The following is a 19,776-nucleotide window of genomic DNA, read 5'->3' on the forward strand; positions in this document are numbered from 1 at the left end:
CACAAATGTAGGACTCTAAATGAGGATCGAAGCATGTTACTTTTTTGTGGTTGTCGTTTTTATCTATTTTTTCTCTCATAACTGTGACTAATATGGAAATATTTTTTACATAATACACATTTATAAACTATATCAAACTGCCTACCACTTTCTGAAGGGGGGGAAGGAGGGATAAAAATTTGGAACTCAGAATCTTGTAAAAATGAATGCTAAAATTTTTCTTCTCATATAATTGGGGAAAAATTAAATACTATTAAAGATGAAAAAAAGTTTCTGTTTAAGTGACCTGGTTTCCTTTTGGGGAAACATATCAATGAGACTGTCTAATTTCCAACTTTGTAGCCTTGCCTATAAGTTTCCTTTAGCAACAACTCAAAATGCAAAGTTACACGAGAGCAAAAAATTTTGTGGAAACTGAAGAGAATTTTTGCTTACAAACTATTAAAATAAAAGGGGGATGCTTTCACAAAAATAAATCAAGGTCATTATGAAACAAATAATATACAAACTTTTATTCAAAGATAACAGCTCCAGAGGACAAATTTTGGTCATTTTTAAAGGAAGTTTGAGAATCTTCTTAGGAAAAAAATTTGATCAACAAACATGGCCACACAGAGAAAGTTCTCTCTTTGTTAGCAGCTAAATGTACACACATAGAAATTATTTGTAAAACCATGCAAATTCAGTTTAATTCCATACATTCATTATATTCATCAAAAACCTGCAGTTATGCTCATGCCATAGAGTCACTTTTTGAGAAAACAGAAAAAAACCGAATTACACCAAAGCATAACCAAGATTAAGTAAAAATAAGTCATAAATAAGCATGACTGATATTTTATTTCCAAATGTTTGGCATTACACTTATTCAAGTGTTTCACACCATTTCCATTCTTCAGAAGTGTCATTTATAAGTGTTCAGCATTGTTAAATATCAAAAAATACAACTCTGTTTTATCATGTAGTATACTGGCAGAATTCAAAGTCCTGGGCCAATTATAAATAGTATAATCAAGTTTCAAACATTTTCAAAGGAAAGCAATCGAGACACATATGTATATATGCACACAGCTTATTATATTCATTGAATCAAAGTTGTTTTATAAAAGCAAACAGTTTGATCTCCCTGCCAGTGGGTATTACTGATGTAGGCTTCTATACCCATTCAAAGACATACAGTTTGTGGAGATACTGATTTCCTGGGGAGGAAACAATAAAGACAAAATTTACTTTGACCAGAATGCACATCACTTTTTTCCTTCTTCACAGAACAGTCCATAGTCATCTGTGTTTGACACTGATTTGTCCTTAGGAAAGCCATTTTTGTCCGAAAACTTTATAATAAATACTGTGGTCCATACATCTTGTTAAAAATTCAGTCAGCTGCTGCTCAATGCAGAAAACTCCTACACGGCGCTTCGACCTAGAATAATCTTCAGCGTCTGATGCCTTTAATGGCAGACGAACATATCTTCTACTGAGACCCAAAATGCAGCCATGAGTAGAGAAGTGTTAGACCCTAAGTCACTTCAAAAATTCATGTTGAAGCCTGTTTCAAGAGGATAAATATGCAGAAATTCTTCTTCTGTTCATAATGGTTTATCAATAACTGTAACACCTAATGGAAGAAATGAGAAAAGAAAACTGAAGACAAGGGCAGCATTCTCAAACAATCCCAAATTCTTTAAGAATAATCAAAGAAAAAAAGCATGAGAAAAGCAAAAAAAAAAAAAAAATCCAAGACATTCATCAATTTCATTCTTGTAAAACTAGAGCAGAGAACAGTCATTCCCCTATTCAATAAAAGTTGTGGCTCCCATTGCCTCTAGGATAGAAGATCTCCTATTTGGCATTAGAAGTCCTTCACAACTTGTCCCTCTTCTATCATTCTGTCTTCTTATGGTTTACTGTTCTCCATGTACTCTCCAATCCTGTGATGCTGGCCTTCTCTGTTGTTTACAAGATACTCCATCTCCAGACTGGGCATTTTCTCCAGTTGTGCTTCATGCCTGGAACACTGTTCCCGCTCAAGCCTGCCTCTTGGCTTCTCGGGCTTCCTTTATGGCCCACCTAACATTTCCACTTTTACAAGAAGCTTTCCCTGACTCTCCTGATTCCAGTGCCTTCTCCCTGTTGATAATCTCCCAAGTTATTTTATGTTTGTACATAGTTGTTTGCAGGTGGTCTCCCCCATTAGACTATGGGGCAGGGACTATCTTTTGCCTTCCTTTGCATCGCTGACACTTAGGAAGTGTCTGGCACACAGACACTTAATAAACACTCCCTGGCTTAGCGACTTTTACTTGTACATAGATAGTTGTATCTGGAGTGTGTGTGTAGAGGGGGACAACTAACTTAAATCAAGATAAATCCAAATTATCCAAATATACTTAGCAAGCTAAGTTATCATGGGTTTCCACCATATAGACCATTATTCTACGATACTCTTGTTCTGGATACAGAACAGGATATAGTCAAGGTCAATCAGCATGACTGCCATTCCCTACATAGTCTGATGTGTTTACCAATTAAATTTATTCTTAATTTTAAGTGATGGTGCTTCTCTAATGAAATCAATTGCAGATTTATCTCTTCAAAGGCAATTCATGTATTGACATGCTAATGACCCCATCAATGTAAAAACTTCATTCCATTAACAATTCTATTTTAATCATAGTTGTGGAAGAATGTTAACTTTTTTGGGGAAGTAGAGAAAGTCATCTTTATTCAGTCCAAAATGTTAGTTAAACTATGCCTGTTCTATTCTGTCCTTGTTTCTGCTGTAGAATAAGATTAAGTCACTTCTATCTTTTGCTATGTGTTTTATTGGACACAGCCCTGTGAGGTAGATGTTTTTATCATTTCCCATTTTACAGAGAAGAAAATTATGATTCAGAGAGGTTAAGTGAGTTGCCCATGGTCACACAGCTAGTTAAGGATCAGAGGTGGGTTACTGACCCAGGTCTTTTCTCACTGACCAGCACTCTTTCCACTAAATCCTATGTGGCAGCAGGGAAGGAAGGAAGGGGAGAGAGAAAAAAGAAAAAAAGGAAGGAAGGCAGAAAGGAAAGAACGGAGAGGAAAGGGAAAAGGAGAGGAAGAAAGAAAAGAAAAGAAGGAAAAAGGCAATGGAAGGAAAAAGGGAAGGGAAGCTAACAATAGTAACCCTGAGGGTTATTAATATATATTTTAATTAATATATATATATACTTTGCAAACCTTAAAGCATTAAATAGTTGTCAGCAAAAGATAGAATTATTTCAGTGTTAATTGACCAGTCACATCTAAACCCTATGCTTTGCCTTCATTTCCTCAGATCTTAGGCAAAGCTAACCAAAAGTCAAACACTGTTCAACCTATCCCCCGAAGATTTAGAAGTCTCTATTTCTTTCTCTGAAACAAACTGCCCCTGAGGCCAGTGACTGACTGGTTGTGAACCAAACATGACTATAAGTTTCCTGTATTCTACAAGTGTATGTGTGTTCATCCTTTGTTGCCAAAGAAGAACATGCCAGCAGAGAAATAATGACATGACTCGCACTTGACTTTGTTTTGAGTGAAGGAGGGCTGTGCAGATCATCAGCCTCACTTCTCCTCCAGAGCCATCTGAATCCAGTGAGCAGATATTCATCAGGATGACTGGAGATGACCCAGGATGAGGCAGTTGGGGTTAAGTGACTTGCCCCAGGTCACACAGCTAGTAAGTGTCAAGTGTCTGAGGTGAGATTTGAACTCAGGTCCTCCTGACTCCTACACTGGTACTCTATCCATTGTACCACCTAGTTGCCCCATTCTGTAAGTACCTATGAGAAAAGGCTCATATTCAGAACGCTGTTTACCCCATAGAAATATACTTCTCTGTGAACCAACTGATGTTTCTCTCTGCTCAGCCTTAAAACTTATCTGTAGAATGAAGTGTTTTTGTTAACTTTTATTCTAAATTTTAATAAAAAAAAAGTTTTGGTTTTGCTATGACACTTCATATTGATTGTACATAGTTTTTCTGGTATATCATGAGTCAGAACATCAAAAGACTTTGGATGCTGATTAGTAAGGACAATTGAAATACTAGTAGGAGATAGGATGTTCAGATTTTGTTTGAATTTTGGTTTAGATGAGTGATTTCGCTTGTATAGAAGAATTCCAATGCAGATCAGCCTCATCTTTGAAACAGCCTCTGAGAGTTTTCTGAGGTCATGCTTAGGTAAGTGACTCATCCAGGGTCATAAAACCAGCATATGGTAAAGGTGGAACTTGACGCTAAGTCTTCCTGACTATGAGATCAGCTGTGTATTTATTGCATACAAAGTTCACGTTATTATTTTTTAATTATGTGAAATGTAATTTGAAGAAAGCTTCTTTAGATTTCTATTTAAGTCCAACCACTGAGTGAAACTGATCTGAATCTAAATCCTACCTCATACACTTACTGGTTCTATAACCCCAGGCAAATAAGTCACAACCTCACTCAGCCTTAGTTTCCTCATTTGTAAAATGGGGGCAAAAAGAGGCCTTTCCTCATGGGATTATTAAGAGGATTAAATGAGGCAACATGTGTAAAGTGCTTTATAAACCTTAAAGTGTGATAATGTTTAATATAAAATTTTGGAATAATCTCTTTGTTCTCTCTGAAGCAAACTCAGAGAATGCCTCTTCCTATGTCAACAAAAGCCTGCCAGGGCTGACTTAACATTCCTTAAGAGACCTTTAACCTAAGACACTATCTTGAATAATGGGACGTTTTCCATATCTTAATTTGTAGACATATACTATGTTATGGCATGTTAATGATAAAGAAAACACAGACATCTTGGGTCGTAATTTCTATGTGAAACTTTGTCAAACTCTGTTATCTTATTGTATTTACAACCTATGCAATTAAGAAATTCCTTTACTAATGGTCTAGTTAGTCACTTATGGAGATCATAAATCTGAAGGACACAGAACACTTCTTTGTCCTAAAACATATTTAAGGCTGCCCAATTCTTTGTATCGGTAGCCAGAACATTTCTGGCTCCATAATGCATTATGTTACCGTTGTCTTTAATAGGGAATTGATCAATTAATTAATTAAATCATAAAATGTATGCATTTAGCCTGTTGCCTTTTCTTTAACCAAGTTTTCAGGTCAACAAGTGCTATCTAAATGCTGTCGTCATCTTCATCATCATCGTCTTAATTAGATATTAAACTTAAGAGAAGGCTACTACTACCTTAAAGTAGAACCGAATAAAAGCAAACAGCCGTTACCTGCATAACTTCTCCCCGTGCTCATACAAGATGACACCACTGTCCATTTATCCGTTGTTGGGTTATAATACTCCACTGAGGCCAAGTTACAGGAACCATCATCACCTCCAACTACATACAATAGGCCATTAACAGCACAAACACCTTGAAAAATGTGAAGGGGTAAAAAACAAGAGTAAGACATTTAAATGAGGTAATAAGAAGATAATTCATTTCCCGGGAGAAAAAAGTAAGTTTAAAAAAATGAATAACCTCAGAGTCCTTTTTATATGTAGGAGACCTTACTTCTTCTAAAAAATAAAGAGTATATGAGTTGTCAGCTTCTTGCTATAACATCTAAGGGCAGTTTTATTTTTCTCGTGTTTATCCTTCATTTTTGAAGAGGACCAGTGATATCATAGGTGACGTCTTGATTTGTATGTGAACTGGATTTAAATGAGACAGAGTTGCACAAAGTCATCAGTTTCACTGTCTCTTCCACAGTCATAGAAGCTCTGTGGCAGGACAAAAGTCAGGATAAGTAGTCATTATCTGAGATGCAGTGGATGATCTTGGAGTCTTCAATGTCTGACCAAGCTCTAAGCATTCCACAGTGCCTGCTTTGGCTGCCTTCAAGGCCCCTGGAACAAATCATTCTCATATGCCCATTCTGCAGGGGGACATCTTCACATGCTTGGGGTAGACAGTCTCCTAACTCACCAACAGGTCTGTCAGTTACCCCCAACTTGGTTTAGTCTGTTTGCTGAGATTGCTTTATCTGAGTGTGGCTACTGCACATGCTACAGTTTCTTGGAGCTATAGGTCAGAATTGAGTAACAAGTGGACATTTAAGGTAGATGTACAGCCCTGAAAAGGGCTCAGCAAGCCTTCATATCAGAGGTGCTAGTCCTCCCTTAACATACCATTACTCTGCCATAATATTTATAAAATATCTGGAAGTTCACTTACAAAGATATACACCAAAACTATGTGAATACAATTACAAAATCATTTATAAAAATAAAAGAAGGCAAATAATTAGAAAGGCATCTCACATAAAAGAGGAACAAATGAGTTTTTACAGAGAAGGGGATGGCGAAGGAACACTTAAACCTTACTCTCATTGAAACAGGCTCAAAGAGGGAATAACATATATATTCAGTTGGGCATAGAAATTAGCCCATAGGGAAATAGGAGGGGACAGGGAAGAGAAATGAGTAGGACTTACAGAAGAGAGGGTAGATTGGGAGAAGTAGTCAGAAGCAAACTTTTGAGGATGAACATGGTGAAAGGAGACAGTAGAGTAAATGGGGTGATGGGGAGTGAAATAGGATGGAGGGAAATAATAATAATTTAAAAAATATTTATACCAAGTTTCTCTGATAAAGGCCTCATTTTTCAAATATATAGAAAGCTGAGTCAAATGTGAAAGAACACAAGTTATTCCCCAATTGATATTGGGGTCAGAGAATATTAATAAGCAGTGTTCAGATGAAGTAATAAAAGTTATCTATAGTCATATGAAAAAATGCTCTAAATCACTAGTGATTAGAGAAATATAAAATTACAACTCAGAGATACCATACCACACCAATTACACTGGCTAATATGACAGAAAAGGAAAATGATAAATGTTGGAGGGGATGTGGAAAAATTGGAACACCACTGCACTACTGATGGAGTTGTAAATGATACAACCATTAGGGAGAGCAATTTGAAGCTATGCCCAAAGGCACAAACTGTGTATACCCTTCAGTCCAGAAATACCACTACCAAGTTTGTATCCCAAAGAAATAAAAAACAAAAAGGAAAAGAATCTATATGTACAAACATATTTATAGGAGCTCATTTAGTGGTGACAAAGAATTAGTAATTGAAGGGATGCTCATCAGTTGGGGAATGGCTGAACAAGTTGTGCTATATAATTGTGATGGAAATGATGAGCAAAGGCAGGAGAGGAGTAAACACTTCTCCTTTGGAACTAAAAATTTACAGGTCCCTAGAAATATCTCTGAAAATAGCTATACAAAACCCTGAAGTTTGGGACAGTACAACCTCCACTTAACAAAGAGCTCAAAAGTCAAGTAATTGGCTGGGAAAATGAGTAAACAGTGGGAAAAAAAATCAGATTACACAATCTTGCTTTGGTGACAAGGAAGACCAAAACATAGAACCAGAAGAAGACAACAAAGTCAAAGTTCCTACATCCAAAGCCTCGAAGAAAAAATATGAATTAGTTTCAGGACATGGAAGAGATCAAAAAGGATTTTGAAAATCAAGTAAGAGAAGTAGAGTAAAAAGTGTGAAGAGAAATGACAGTAATGCAAGAAAATCATGAAAAATCAGTCAACAGCTTGCTTTAAAAGAGACCCAAAAAATGCTGAAGAAAGTCCCTTATGGGATTTGTTAAAGTTCAACTGCTTACTACATGGAAAGATGACATTTGAAATTCATGAGACCTTCCTCAGCATTAGGGTAGTTGGAGGGAGTAAGTATAGACAGAGGGCACAAGGTGAGTTGAATATGAAGGGATGATATCTAAAAAATAAAATTAAGTGTTGAGAGGAATGTACTGGGAGAAGGAGAAAGGGAGAGGTAGAATATAGTAAATCATCTCACATAAAAGAGGTAAAAAAGAGCTTTTACAATGGGGGAGGAAAGAGGGGCTGAGAGGGAATGAGTGAAACTTACTCTCATTGGATTTCACTTAAGGAGGGAACAACATACACACTCAGCTGGATATGGGAATCTATCTTACCCTACAGGAAAGTGGGGAGGGAAGCAGATAAAAGAGGGTGGATGATTGAAATGACAGCAGACTAGGGGAGAGGGTAATCAGAAGTAAACACTTTTGGGGAGGGAATAGAGGAGAAAATAGAATAAACGGAGGGTGGGACAGGATGGAGGGAAATAGTCTTTCACAACATGACTGTTACAGAAGTGTTTCTCATGACTAAGCATGTATAACCTATATGGGATGGGGAGGGAGGAAGGGAGAGAATGTGGAACTCAAAGTTTTAAAAGCAAATGTTAAAAATTGTTTTTACATGCAACTGGGAAATAAAATATTTAGGCAGTAGGGTCTAGAAATCTATCTTGCTCTACAGGAAAATAGAAGGGAAGGAGATAAGAGAAGTGTGTGTGTGTGTGTGTGTGTGTGTGTGTGTGTGTGTGATGATAGGAGAGATGGGGAGAAAATTTGGAACTCAAAATCTTGTGGAAGTGCATGTTGAAAACTAGAAATAAATTAATAAAAAAAATGAGGAATGATAAGCAGGGTGCTTTCAGAAAAACCTGGAAAGACTTACATGAGCTGATGCAAAATGAAATGAAGAAAACCAGAAGAATGTTGTATGCAGTGATAGCAACGTACAATGATCACTTGTGAATGACTTAGCTATTCTAAGAATACCATGATCCAAGATAATTCTGAAGGATTTTATAGGCACTAAGAACTGTTATTTACATTTCATTGAGAGAAAACCAAAGGAGCGAATGGCCCAACAACAACAAAAAAAGACTATTGTCTTGCACCTGTGGCATGATCTCCCTTGCATTAACAGGAATAGCTACCTAGTCAAGGATCAGGAGTATGTATATAAATATGCTGACAAATCCAACACCCGTGCTACCCAATGGCCTTAGCATGATGTAGTTTATGAACTATCTCACAATGCATCCCAATAATGACATTATTTAAAACTCATTCATTTAAGATAAGGAAACAACTCCCTGTGATGGCACTCAAGAGTTTCCCATAGAAGGATAATTAGTCCAAGAAAATATTCCTGTTGTAGAGTTAGAGTTTAGTCACCAAACAATTCCTGTTATATTACAGATTAGTGGTGTTGGAGTAGATGGGAATTTTAAGTCTTTCTTTTACACCAGCACAGAAAAGGCCTTTGGAATATAACTACACAGGATTAAAAGGATTGTGTTCTGTAATGACTTTGTCACTTGATCACCAATTTCTCTCTTTCTCCTAAATATAGAGCTAGCTTCCTTGTGACTGAGGCTAATAGTATTTAAATCACATATATGTTGTATGCCATTTTTAGGGGTGGGTCCATAACCAAGAACAAGAGGGAGTAATAAAATAAACAGGTCCGCATAACAGGGATTATAATGCCAAAAATCTTTGCCATTTCTTTTTAACTTTGGGGTAGACTCCCCAGGAGCACAGGGCCCAAATTCTTTTTACATTTTCATATTCCCTCTGACTGAATATCTCCTGCCTAAGAAGTTCAAGAAGATTTTCACATTCTGATCTCTCAATTTCAATATCACTTTTATCTTCTTATTCATCTCTCTCATTTTCAAAATATGTTTCTTCTGTTATAGAACTGCACTCGTATAATTGGTTGAAATTAGTAAGGACACTACACTGGATTGAGGTCATTCTTGAAATGTGCAACTTTAATACGGAAAAAATTTCAGTGCTCCAACAGCTGGCACTAGAGGGCAATACAGAATTTAGTAGTAAGTTAAGAAAGATTCAGATCTAACTGATCCCTCACTTCTTGCAGACTAATTTACTGAGTCATTATAGATTCCAAAAAGAGGTACAAGAATCAATAATGAACCTATATCTTTACTTGTGTGATTGAAGGAATCTCTTTAAAACATCTGAAGTACAGCTGTGCCATCCTGACCATAAATCATACCTATTCTCTTCAAACTCAGTTCATGAGGAAATTAATGTCTGGGTATTTGCAAAAAAGCAATCTTAGACCTGTTTACAAAATGCTCAAATAAACTGTAACAGGGACAAAGAGGGAACAAAAAGCAAAACCCACAAAGATATTGGCTTGTCCACAGCTTCAGGCCTCTCTTTTACAACATTTCTGTATTTCAGGGTAATCTCTTAGATGTTTAAAGGTTGAGTATTTCCTGATGGGAAAACATTCATATATAAGAAAGAAAGGAGACATTTCTCCTGCCTATGTAAATCCAATGTGATTTCACTGTCTAGTTACTCCCCTAAAGCCAGGGAGAAAATGGGTATAAATTTCACAAAAATTATTTAACTGATTTTTTTTTTTGCTCTTTTTTTCCTTCTTTGATATAAGGGACAATTCTCTAGAAGGCTGAAGGGAAAGGAATCAATGAGAAAGAGAGGTGATATAAAAACAAAGATAGCAATAAAAATTATTTTAAAACAAAAATCCAGTTAATACCTTTCCTTGAAAAACTAATGGTCTCCCATTAAGTTCTCTCATTCTTGAGACTATATACTCTCCCATTCCCTTTCATAATCAAACAATCAATAAACATTTATTAAATGCCTACAACGTGCCATGTACTGTGCTAAGTGCTGGGAATACAAAAAGAGGCAAAAGAAAATGACTGTGACGGAATACTACTGTACTCTGAGAAATAATGAGCTTGATGATCTTGGAAAAACATGGAAAGACTTCCATGAAATAATGAGCAGAGAAATGAGCCGAAGAATGTTGTATACAGTAATAGCAATATTGTTTTAAAGACAACTTTGAGTGAATAAGTTATTTTGACTATTATAAATACCCAAATTAACTACAAAAAACATATGAAGGAAGATTCTATCTGTAAACAGAGAAAGAACTGATAAATACAAGTATGTATGGAATGATTTTACATATATTTATTTATTTGTGTCTAATGGTGGCTTATCTCTAGGGTGGAGGAAGGGGGAGGGAAGAAAAAAGAAAAAGAAATTTACATGATAACTTTATATTTAAAAGAAACAGTAAGTTGCACATAATAGATTTGCTGTTTCCTATGGAATCATCTTTTTAAAAAATTATACTGTTGTAGAAATGCTTGTTTTATTCCATAAAATAATATCTTAAAAATAAGATTAAAAAAAAGAAAGTTCCTGCCCTCAAGAAGTTTACAATCTAATGGAAGCCACTGGAATTATACTAGTGGTTTATTTCAGATTATGGGAGAACGGTAAATATAGGCATGAGAATAATGGAAAACAGTTTTTCTGAGAAAAAAATAACTTGTCTTCTGAGGCTGTTAGTGCTTCAACATTTCAAGGGTCTATGATGTCATGGGCGTGGGCGCTCTCCTCTAGCAGGCCATCAAATGAAAACAAATGAGTAATTCACAGTAAATTCCCCCGACAAGAGTGACTCATGAAAATTCTTTTATCTATAGAATGCTATCATGTATTTAATGTCACAGAAAAGGGGGGGGTGAAAGACTGATAATGCCCTGATGCTTCATATAAACAAAATGCCCATTTACTGCCATCCAAATTCAAAGCCAGAATCTGTTCCTATTTTAACTCCTCCCCACTCTTCACTATTTCTAACAATAACCTTCATTAGGCCCATAATTTGGGAGCTGGAAGGTAACTTTGAGGCCCATCTATATAGACATAAATAAGAATTCCAGCCTCAGCTTAAAGACTTAATATAAAGGAGAAACTCAAACCCTTCTGCAGTGGCCCATTCCACTTTGGGAGAGATTTAATGATTAGGAAGCTGCTTCTGACATCAGGTCAAAATCTGCCTCTTTGTAGCTTTTCACTTTGCTACTTTGAGACCAAGGAGAAAAAAGTCAATTATTGTTACCACATCAAAATATTTGACCGCAGCTGCTATCATGTTCTCTCTAGGTCTTATCTCTTCTTGGCTTCAAAGTCCCTCAATCAGTCTCATATATCATATTTTCTGGTGCTTTCACTATCCTGGTCAATCTCAGACATTCTTTATCTCTCCAAATGTGGAACCCAAAACCATACACTTATTTTCTTTATACTTTTCTGTTTAGACATACAAATATATGTACGCATACATATGTGTACCTTAGATATATTATATACATATGTGTGCATATATGTATATTATGTATATATATATATATTACTCTATGTATGTCTGTATATATTCATTCATTCAGTAAACATTTATTAAGCATGTACAATGTACCAGGAATTGGGCTAAGAACGTGAGATAAAAAAAAAGGGGTAAAAGTCAGTTTCTGTCCTGAAGGAGTTCAAAATGCAAACATATTTACAAAGTAAGGTATATATAGGATAAGTGGGAAATAATTAACAGAGGGTAGATACTGGAATTAAGAGGGGTTGAGGAATGCTTCCTGTAGAATGTGAGATTTAGTTGTAATTTACAAGGAAGCCTGGGAGGTCAATAGTTAGAGCAGAGGAGGGACAGCATTCTAGGCATGGGAGGTAGTCTGAGAGCATGCTCAGAGCTGAGAGATGGAAAATCTTGCTCTGGAATTGCCAGGAGGCCAGTATCACTGTATGGAGACATAAGTATTAAGAAGTGAGGTGTAAGAAGACTGGAAAGGTAGGAAGGGGCTAAGTTATGAAGGGTTTTGAATGACAAACAGCATTTTATATCGGATCCTGGAAGCATTAGGGAGTCACTGGAGTTTATTGATTAGAGGGAGGTGACATGATCATGTCTGTACTTTAGGAAAGTCACTGTGGTGGTTGAATGGGGGATGGATGCGAGTGGAGAGAGACGTGAGACAGGCAGACCCACTGGCAGGTTATTGAAATAATCCAGGTGTGAAGCGATAAGGGTCTATACCAAGGTGTTGACAGTGTCGGTGGAGGGAAAGGGATTCAAGAGATATTGCAAAGATGAAATAAATAGATCTTGGCAACAGCTTGGATTGGGGCAGTGGGTGGTGAGAGATGGTAGAGTCTAGAATGATGTCTAGGTTGTGAGCCTGCAGGACTGGGAGGATGGTGTGATTCTCCACAGTGAAAGGGAAAGTAGGAGGCGGGCAAAGTTTAGAGAGAAAGGAGTTCTATCTTGGACATAATGAGTTTAAGTTATATACTGAAATATATTCCTGTTTTCCCATTAAAATGCAAGATCCTTGTGAATAAGGATTGTTCCACTCTTTGTATCTCTATCTGCACATAGTAGGTACTTAATAAATGCTTACTGACTGACTGATCAGGAAAGATAGTAGAAGAATCATCATATCCCTTGTTTTGGACATGATGCCTCTTTTAATGAAGCCTCTGAAAACGTTCATTGTTTTGGCTGCTGTGTTCCATTGATGGCTGCAGTTCATTTAGCTCTTCTTCACAAGAATTGTTGTCTGGCTAAGCCTTCCTCATTCTGTATTTAAAAAACTGATTTTTCTCAACCCAAATTGAGAACTTTTATAACTGTTATATATTTTTAAAAATTCAATTTCAATTGTTCTAACCTGTCAAGATTTTTCTGAACTCAGACTCTATTATCCAACATGACTGTGATATCTTCAAGTCTTGTGTCATCTCTAATTTTTAACAAGCAGGTCACCCAGGTATTCATTCAAGTTACTAAAAATGTAGTGAACAGCAGAGACTAAGGGCACTCTGTTACTTCCCCTCAATTTTCTGCTGGTTTTGTACATAGTGTCTCCCACCATGCTTCTTGCTGGAGTATTTTAGAAGATAAAAAAATATGTATATATACACATATACATACACATGTTATATAGATGTGAAAAGAATTTAAATTTTTTATATTTATAAAAAGAAAAATATACACAAGATCGCCTTAGCTTTTTAGACTATCATACCACATTATTAATTCAGAATGGGCCTGTAGTCCATTTAAACTTCTGGATAATTTTTCAGACATAAAGCTTTAGTAATAACCAGCCTTCTCTTACTTTGTATTTGTGAAGTTACTTTTTGGGGACTCAAGAATAAGTCTTTATATGTATCCTTATTCAATTTCATCTTGTTGGATTTAAGCCCAATGCTCCACCCTGGCAAGATCGTTCTGAAGCCTACTTAGCCCTCCTATCTTTGTGGCATTTGCGTATTTGATGAACTGCTGGTTAAGAAGATGGTGGGTCAGAATGGCAAGTGGATTTCTGAACCATGAGTTAAAAGACAGCAATAGTGCCTGACCAGGGGTTAAGGATGTTTAGGCTGGCCAGAATGTATTTTCCTGGTGTCTTGCAAATCTACTAAATAAGTCTTTAAAATAAAAACGGAAAGGAGAAAACTGCATACACACATGTATTTAGCAAACTAGATGAAGGAGGAGCTAGAGTGAAGCAAGAACGGGAGATCACAAGCAACAGAAATCCAAGAATGAAGCCACTAGTAACCTAGAGATTCAAGTCTACATACAAATGATCAACATTAGGGGAAAAAAAGCAGGAGAACCAGAGGGCCTAATAAAAGGAGGCTCATTTGACCTCAAAGGTATCATTGAGACTTAGTAGGATGGAGTCTAGATTAGAATATAGCTCTGAATGAGTCCACCTTGTTCAAAAGTAATAGAATGGGCAGAAGGGGACATGACAGTATATTAGAAATATAGACTTGTGTATGGAGGTCTGGGAATCAGACCTGGGGAGAATGATGGAAAGCATTTGGATGAAGAGCCTAAAAGAGAAAAATAAATAATTTCATTGCTAGAGTATACTACTGGCCACCTAGGCAAAAAGAGAAAATCAGCAAGGAATCCCAGGAACAGATCACAGATCTGACACAGTTGCATCAAATAGCAATGTTAGATGATTTCAACTATCCATAAATCTGCCAGAACAGAAACAGGAACAGAGGAAGGTTAGGAAGTACCTCATGGACTAAAATTCTTACAAGTGAAGTAAGCCCCAGAGAGACGGGAAACTCAAAAATGGAATTCTGAAGATCCAAAGGGAAACAATTCCAATGAGAAGAGAAGAATGATAAGAGCTATCTAAAGTCTGATGTGGATGCATAGGGGAGTCACCACCAACTTAGATTTTGAAAACATATATACAGAGCAAGGTTTTTTGTTGTTCAGTCATTTGCAATCATGTCTAATTCTTTGTGAGCCCATTTGGGGTTTTCTTGGCAAAGATCCTGGACTGGTTTGCCATTTCTTTTTCCAGCTCATTTTATAGATGAGGAAACTGAAACAAATAGGGTTAAAGGACTTGCTCAAGGTCACACAACTAAGAAGTTTGAGGCTGAATTTGAAGTCAGAAAGATGGTCTTGACTCAGGGCCTGGCACTCTACTCACTGTACCACCTAGTTGCATGAAGGCAGGAAAGAGAATATAAGTACAAGGGTATGGTATGATTCCTTCTCAAAACTAATTTTGTTTATCTTGTTTCCTCTCCCACTTTGTTTCTAGATCCCAAATTATGTTAATTTATGGACTCTGCTGTATCCTTACAAGTACAATTTATCAGATCAATTGGGCAGTGTTGTTACTTTTAGTAGCTGAAAATCATTCCTAGGGCACATTATGAGCTTGGTTTTTTACATAATTAATCATGAGCCCTATGAGTAAAAAGCCTTAAACACAACTGCAATAAAGACTTCTCCACTCTTAAATGGAATTAAGTACCTGCGTTTCTTCTGCACATGTTCATATCTGCCACTTGTTTCCATGTATTAGTGGTAGGATCATACACTTCCACGCTTTTTCTTACTAATGGTCCATCATGACCTCCCACAGCATAGAGTAAATTGTTTAACACTCCAACCCCTAGAAAACACAAAATAGAAGCAAATTGCAGCCCAGTCAGAGTTGGGCTGCCACTCACCATCCTATGTCCCAGAGTTGGCTCAAAGTACGTGTTCACATTCATAAGCTCCGGCAACAGTACAGGCAGGGAAAGTAAATTTTTATGAAAGTACAACCGAATCTGATGAGATGCAAAGGAAATGGAAATCCCAAAAAGCCCTGAACAGCCATGGCTAGGGCTGTGAAATTAGGAGACCAAACTGAATGAGAAGAACCATTGCAAACCCATATAAAGCAAGGCGGTATCATTATCCATAATTTATTCCAATGAATCATCTCATCCATGAATGTGCATGAAGCTGCCCAGGGAATTCAGGTGTTCACTTAGGGGTAGGTTTACCTGCTCCACTTCTGCGGGTGCTCATTTCCGAGATATAGCTCCACTCATTTGTGGCTGAGTTATAACATTCCACGGTGCTGAGACACTGACGGGATGCTCCATCATAACCTCCCACGGCATATAACAAGCCTGGAAACAGCATCACAAGGTAAGCCAGATTTCTAAAAGATATTGTCCTGATTAAGAAAATGACAGAACCGCTTTTCTCTCTCAGTAGCGACATGAGTTCTTCCTTGATAATATAAACTGTCGATTTCGTATACAGTGCTTTAAAGTACTACCTTCTTATAGATGAAGGGATAGTCAAAGGGTCAGAAGTGGCGAGCTAGAGGGGAGCTCAGAGACTATCTAGTTAAACCTCCTCATTTTATAGATGATGAAACTGAGGCAAAGGGAGGATAAATGCCTTGTCCAAGATTGTGACCTTGGATAAGGTAGTAGTCAGTTAACAAGCATTTATTAAGGACCAGGCACTATGCTAAGCACTGAGATTACTAAGAAGGACAAGAAACAGTCCCTGCTCTCAAGGCATCTACAGTCTAAAATGGAAAACGGCATGCAAAAGACTGTACTAACAAAATATATACAAAATGAACTGGGGGTTGTCTCAGAGAGGGCACTAAGACAACTAAGAGGACTGATGACTAAGGTGTGAGGGACACCAGAGAAGCCTGGAGTCAAAGATGAGGATGGAGAGCATTCTAGGCACAGAAGACAGCCTGTGAAAATGTCCAGGGGTAGGAAATGGAAAACCAGTGTTAAGAGATCTCTAAGTATGTGGAGGGAGGCATGATTTGAACCCAGACACACTGACTCTACAGTCAGCACTGTTTCAAAGACTTCCAAAATGAGGGCTCTAACTCAAAACTATGGTTTTAACTCACTCTCCTTTGTGCACTCTATGTTCCAACCAAACTGGATTATTTATTCCTCTGATCTTGTCCTGCCCTCTGCCCTCAGCGCATTCACATGCCCTGTTCCCCACATCAAAAATGCACAGCACATCACCTCCATTGCTGCCAGCACCATATACCAGATAAAATTTTTCCCTTTCTGCAAGATCCATTGTCCTTCAAGAAACTTACCCTGATCCCTGACCAGATGAAAATGATCTTTCCTTCCTCAGATATTCCATAATGCTCTGTTTGGCTATTTCCTATACACTTACCATATTCTGATTTGTATTACAGCGATTTGTGGATAGTGCCTAGTTGGTGCAGGGGATTAAGCCTCAGTTTCCTCATCTGTAAAATGAGAGAGTTGGACAAAATGGCATCTGAGGGAATGTCTACTGTCCTTTCCAACTCTTAAAACAAAATCATGTGATTTGAATTCTAAATTTTAGAATGTGGAAGAAGATCCCATTGCTCCCACCTAAAATTCAGGAAGCCATGTGCCCAGAACTGGAAAGTGGAGCCTCAAATGAAAGTTCCTACCTCCAACAACCCCTACGCCAACACTGCTCCTCCTTGTATTCATTGGTGCAACATGAAACCATTCATTAGCCTTCATGTTATATGCTTCCACAGATGACAAACCTGTAACAAATTCCAATAGAACATTCTTCTTTCTAAATTTATAAAGGCAAACACTATAATCTACAGACTACTTGGGCTTTATTTCTTCTTAAATTTAAAATAATTGAATTACCATTTTTTTTTCTTTACTATGAATTGCTTTCAGGGTCATTTAAATGAGTCGTGTTAATTAGGACGACATGAAGAGAAAGAAAATAATAATAAATAACCAAGTTTATATAGGTGTTATGGGTTCCCATCTCTGATACTATGTGATCCTAAATGGGTGCTCCAGGCAATTCTCTAGGACTATAAATTGCAGATTAGGTAAAGATCTGCATGAGGTAGTTTTCTCATTGAGGCTCCAATCAAAATAGATGAATAGATATGGTATAGGCTTTAAGTCAGGATACTTGCGTTAAATTCTTCCCTTAGGTACAATAGCAGTTGTGTCATTTAAGCTTTCAGTGACCTTCCAGCAATTTTCTAAGATAATTAGTTACAGACTAGTCGCCGATATGCCTCCATTGGGAAAATCAGAGGTCTAGGCCAAAAAGAAGTTGTTTTTTTTTCTGGTACATATAATAAGTACTCATAAGATTATTCAGAAAAATTCTTATCATATTTTTTAAAAATGGAATCTTCTAAAACATCTAAGTGTTTAGTTTGATATTACTAGCTCATCTGTCTTAATCATGTGAGTAGCCACAAAGAAGAGAAAAGCAGGACCAAGTTTACCTGTACTTCCATCAAATCCCCCGACAGCGTACAACAAGCCATTTAACACAGCAGCTCCTAGTGTGCTTCTCCGGTCTCGCATATTAGCAACACTGGTCCACTGATCTTTAACTGGATCATAGGAATCAACAGTTCGAACTCTTAATGAGCCATTGAAACCGCCCACAGCAAAAACGAGGCCAGCCATGTAAACCATGCCTGTGGCAGGAACAAATCCATGAGAACTACATCATGCTTGATGTATTACCACTGAATGAAGACTGCTCTGTGACCCATCAAATGCTCCTTGTTTGTACTTGATACCCAATGAGATAACATGTCTAGACAATTACTGTTCATCTGCATCCTTAGATAATTGTCTTTTCTGCGTTAATATTGTTTTGTGGATTTCAGGCACCATTTGATTACTGCGGCTTTTTCAAGAATGTGTATAGACTTAAGTTATCTCTTACAATTTCTTCTTTTCCCATGTATTTGAATCTGAATTATTCCTTCTTCATATTTTCTATTTTGAACATCTTATATATTTTATAGTGACTTTTAACTAAATTTGTATTATATGCCTTCATGAATCATGGGTAGAAACTCAGGAACAAGCAGGGAATGTGCTTAGAGAAGGCATGTCTACATCATCTACAATGCTGCTACCCTGATTTTCCTAATACACCACTTTAATCATGTCATTTTTAAAAGAATCCTACCAACAATAATCTTTTGCTCCACCCAAAGAGTTTATCTACTGTATGATAAACATTTATTAAGTGCCTACTATGTAATAGGCACTGTGATAAAATTAATAAAAAGACAGTCTCTGCCCTCAAGGTTTAAAATCTAAACCTGTCCATAAAGTCTTCTGCAATCATTCCAGTGCAATTCATTATAGAATTGTTGCTAATACAACTTATTTGCAATTAATCATGTCTTATGATGCTTTTTCTACTCTCTTAAACCATTATTTAAATCTTTTATTGTAATTTAGCTTTTAGATGTTTATATCTTGTTTCCTAAATAGATTTCATACTCCTAATGGACCAGTACTTAAGACGTCATTCATTTATTCCACAAACATTTCAATGCTAGGCACTGGGAGAAGGAAAGAGATCAACAAGACATGATCCCTTCCCTCAAGGAACTTCTTTATTTTATATGCTTACCAATGCCTAGAGCAGTTGTTTGTCTTAAAAGTGGGCATTTACTAGAAATTGCTTTAATTTAAAGGACTTCAGGTTGGGATCACTATAGTTGAGTATGAGAGTTACTGATCAATTAATATTTATGAAAAACCTATCATGTACCAAGCACTAGGGATATAAGTAAAAAGAATGAAACAATTTTTACATGCAAGGAATTAACATTCTAATAAAGGAGCCAATAAATATAAAAGAAATAAATACAAAGATATTTTTATTGTTGTTGTTTTGGGGTTTTCTTGGCAAAGATACTGGAAAGGCTTGCCACTTC

At 36.9% G+C, this 19,776-nt stretch overlaps 1 protein-coding gene across 3 annotated transcripts in view; it reads right to left on the reverse strand.

Moving 5' to 3' along the window:
• Positions 1-485: 485 nt before the first annotated feature.
• Positions 486-19,776, reverse strand: part of KLHL2 (kelch like family member 2) — a 135,792-nt gene continuing 116,501 nt past the window's right edge. For all 3 annotated transcript variants that reach the window (XM_072639732.1, XM_072639733.1, XM_072639734.1), the window contains exons 10-15: positions 18,316-18,513; positions 17,497-17,598; positions 16,061-16,189; positions 15,541-15,681; positions 5,251-5,394; positions 486-1,618 (exon numbers count right to left, since the gene is read on the reverse strand). In XM_072639732.1, the coding sequence (XP_072495833.1) occupies positions 1,590-1,618; positions 5,251-5,394; positions 15,541-15,681; positions 16,061-16,189; positions 17,497-17,598; positions 18,316-18,513 (743 nt within the window). In that variant the 3' untranslated portion in view covers positions 486-1,589. The remainder of the gene's footprint in view (positions 1,619-5,250; positions 5,395-15,540; positions 15,682-16,060; positions 16,190-17,496; positions 17,599-18,315; positions 18,514-19,776) is intronic.

Source organism: Notamacropus eugenii, chromosome 2, assembly GCF_028372415.1.
Source record: "Notamacropus eugenii isolate mMacEug1 chromosome 2, mMacEug1.pri_v2, whole genome shotgun sequence".
Classification (NCBI taxonomy): Eukaryota; Metazoa; Chordata; class Mammalia; order Diprotodontia; family Macropodidae; genus Notamacropus; species Notamacropus eugenii.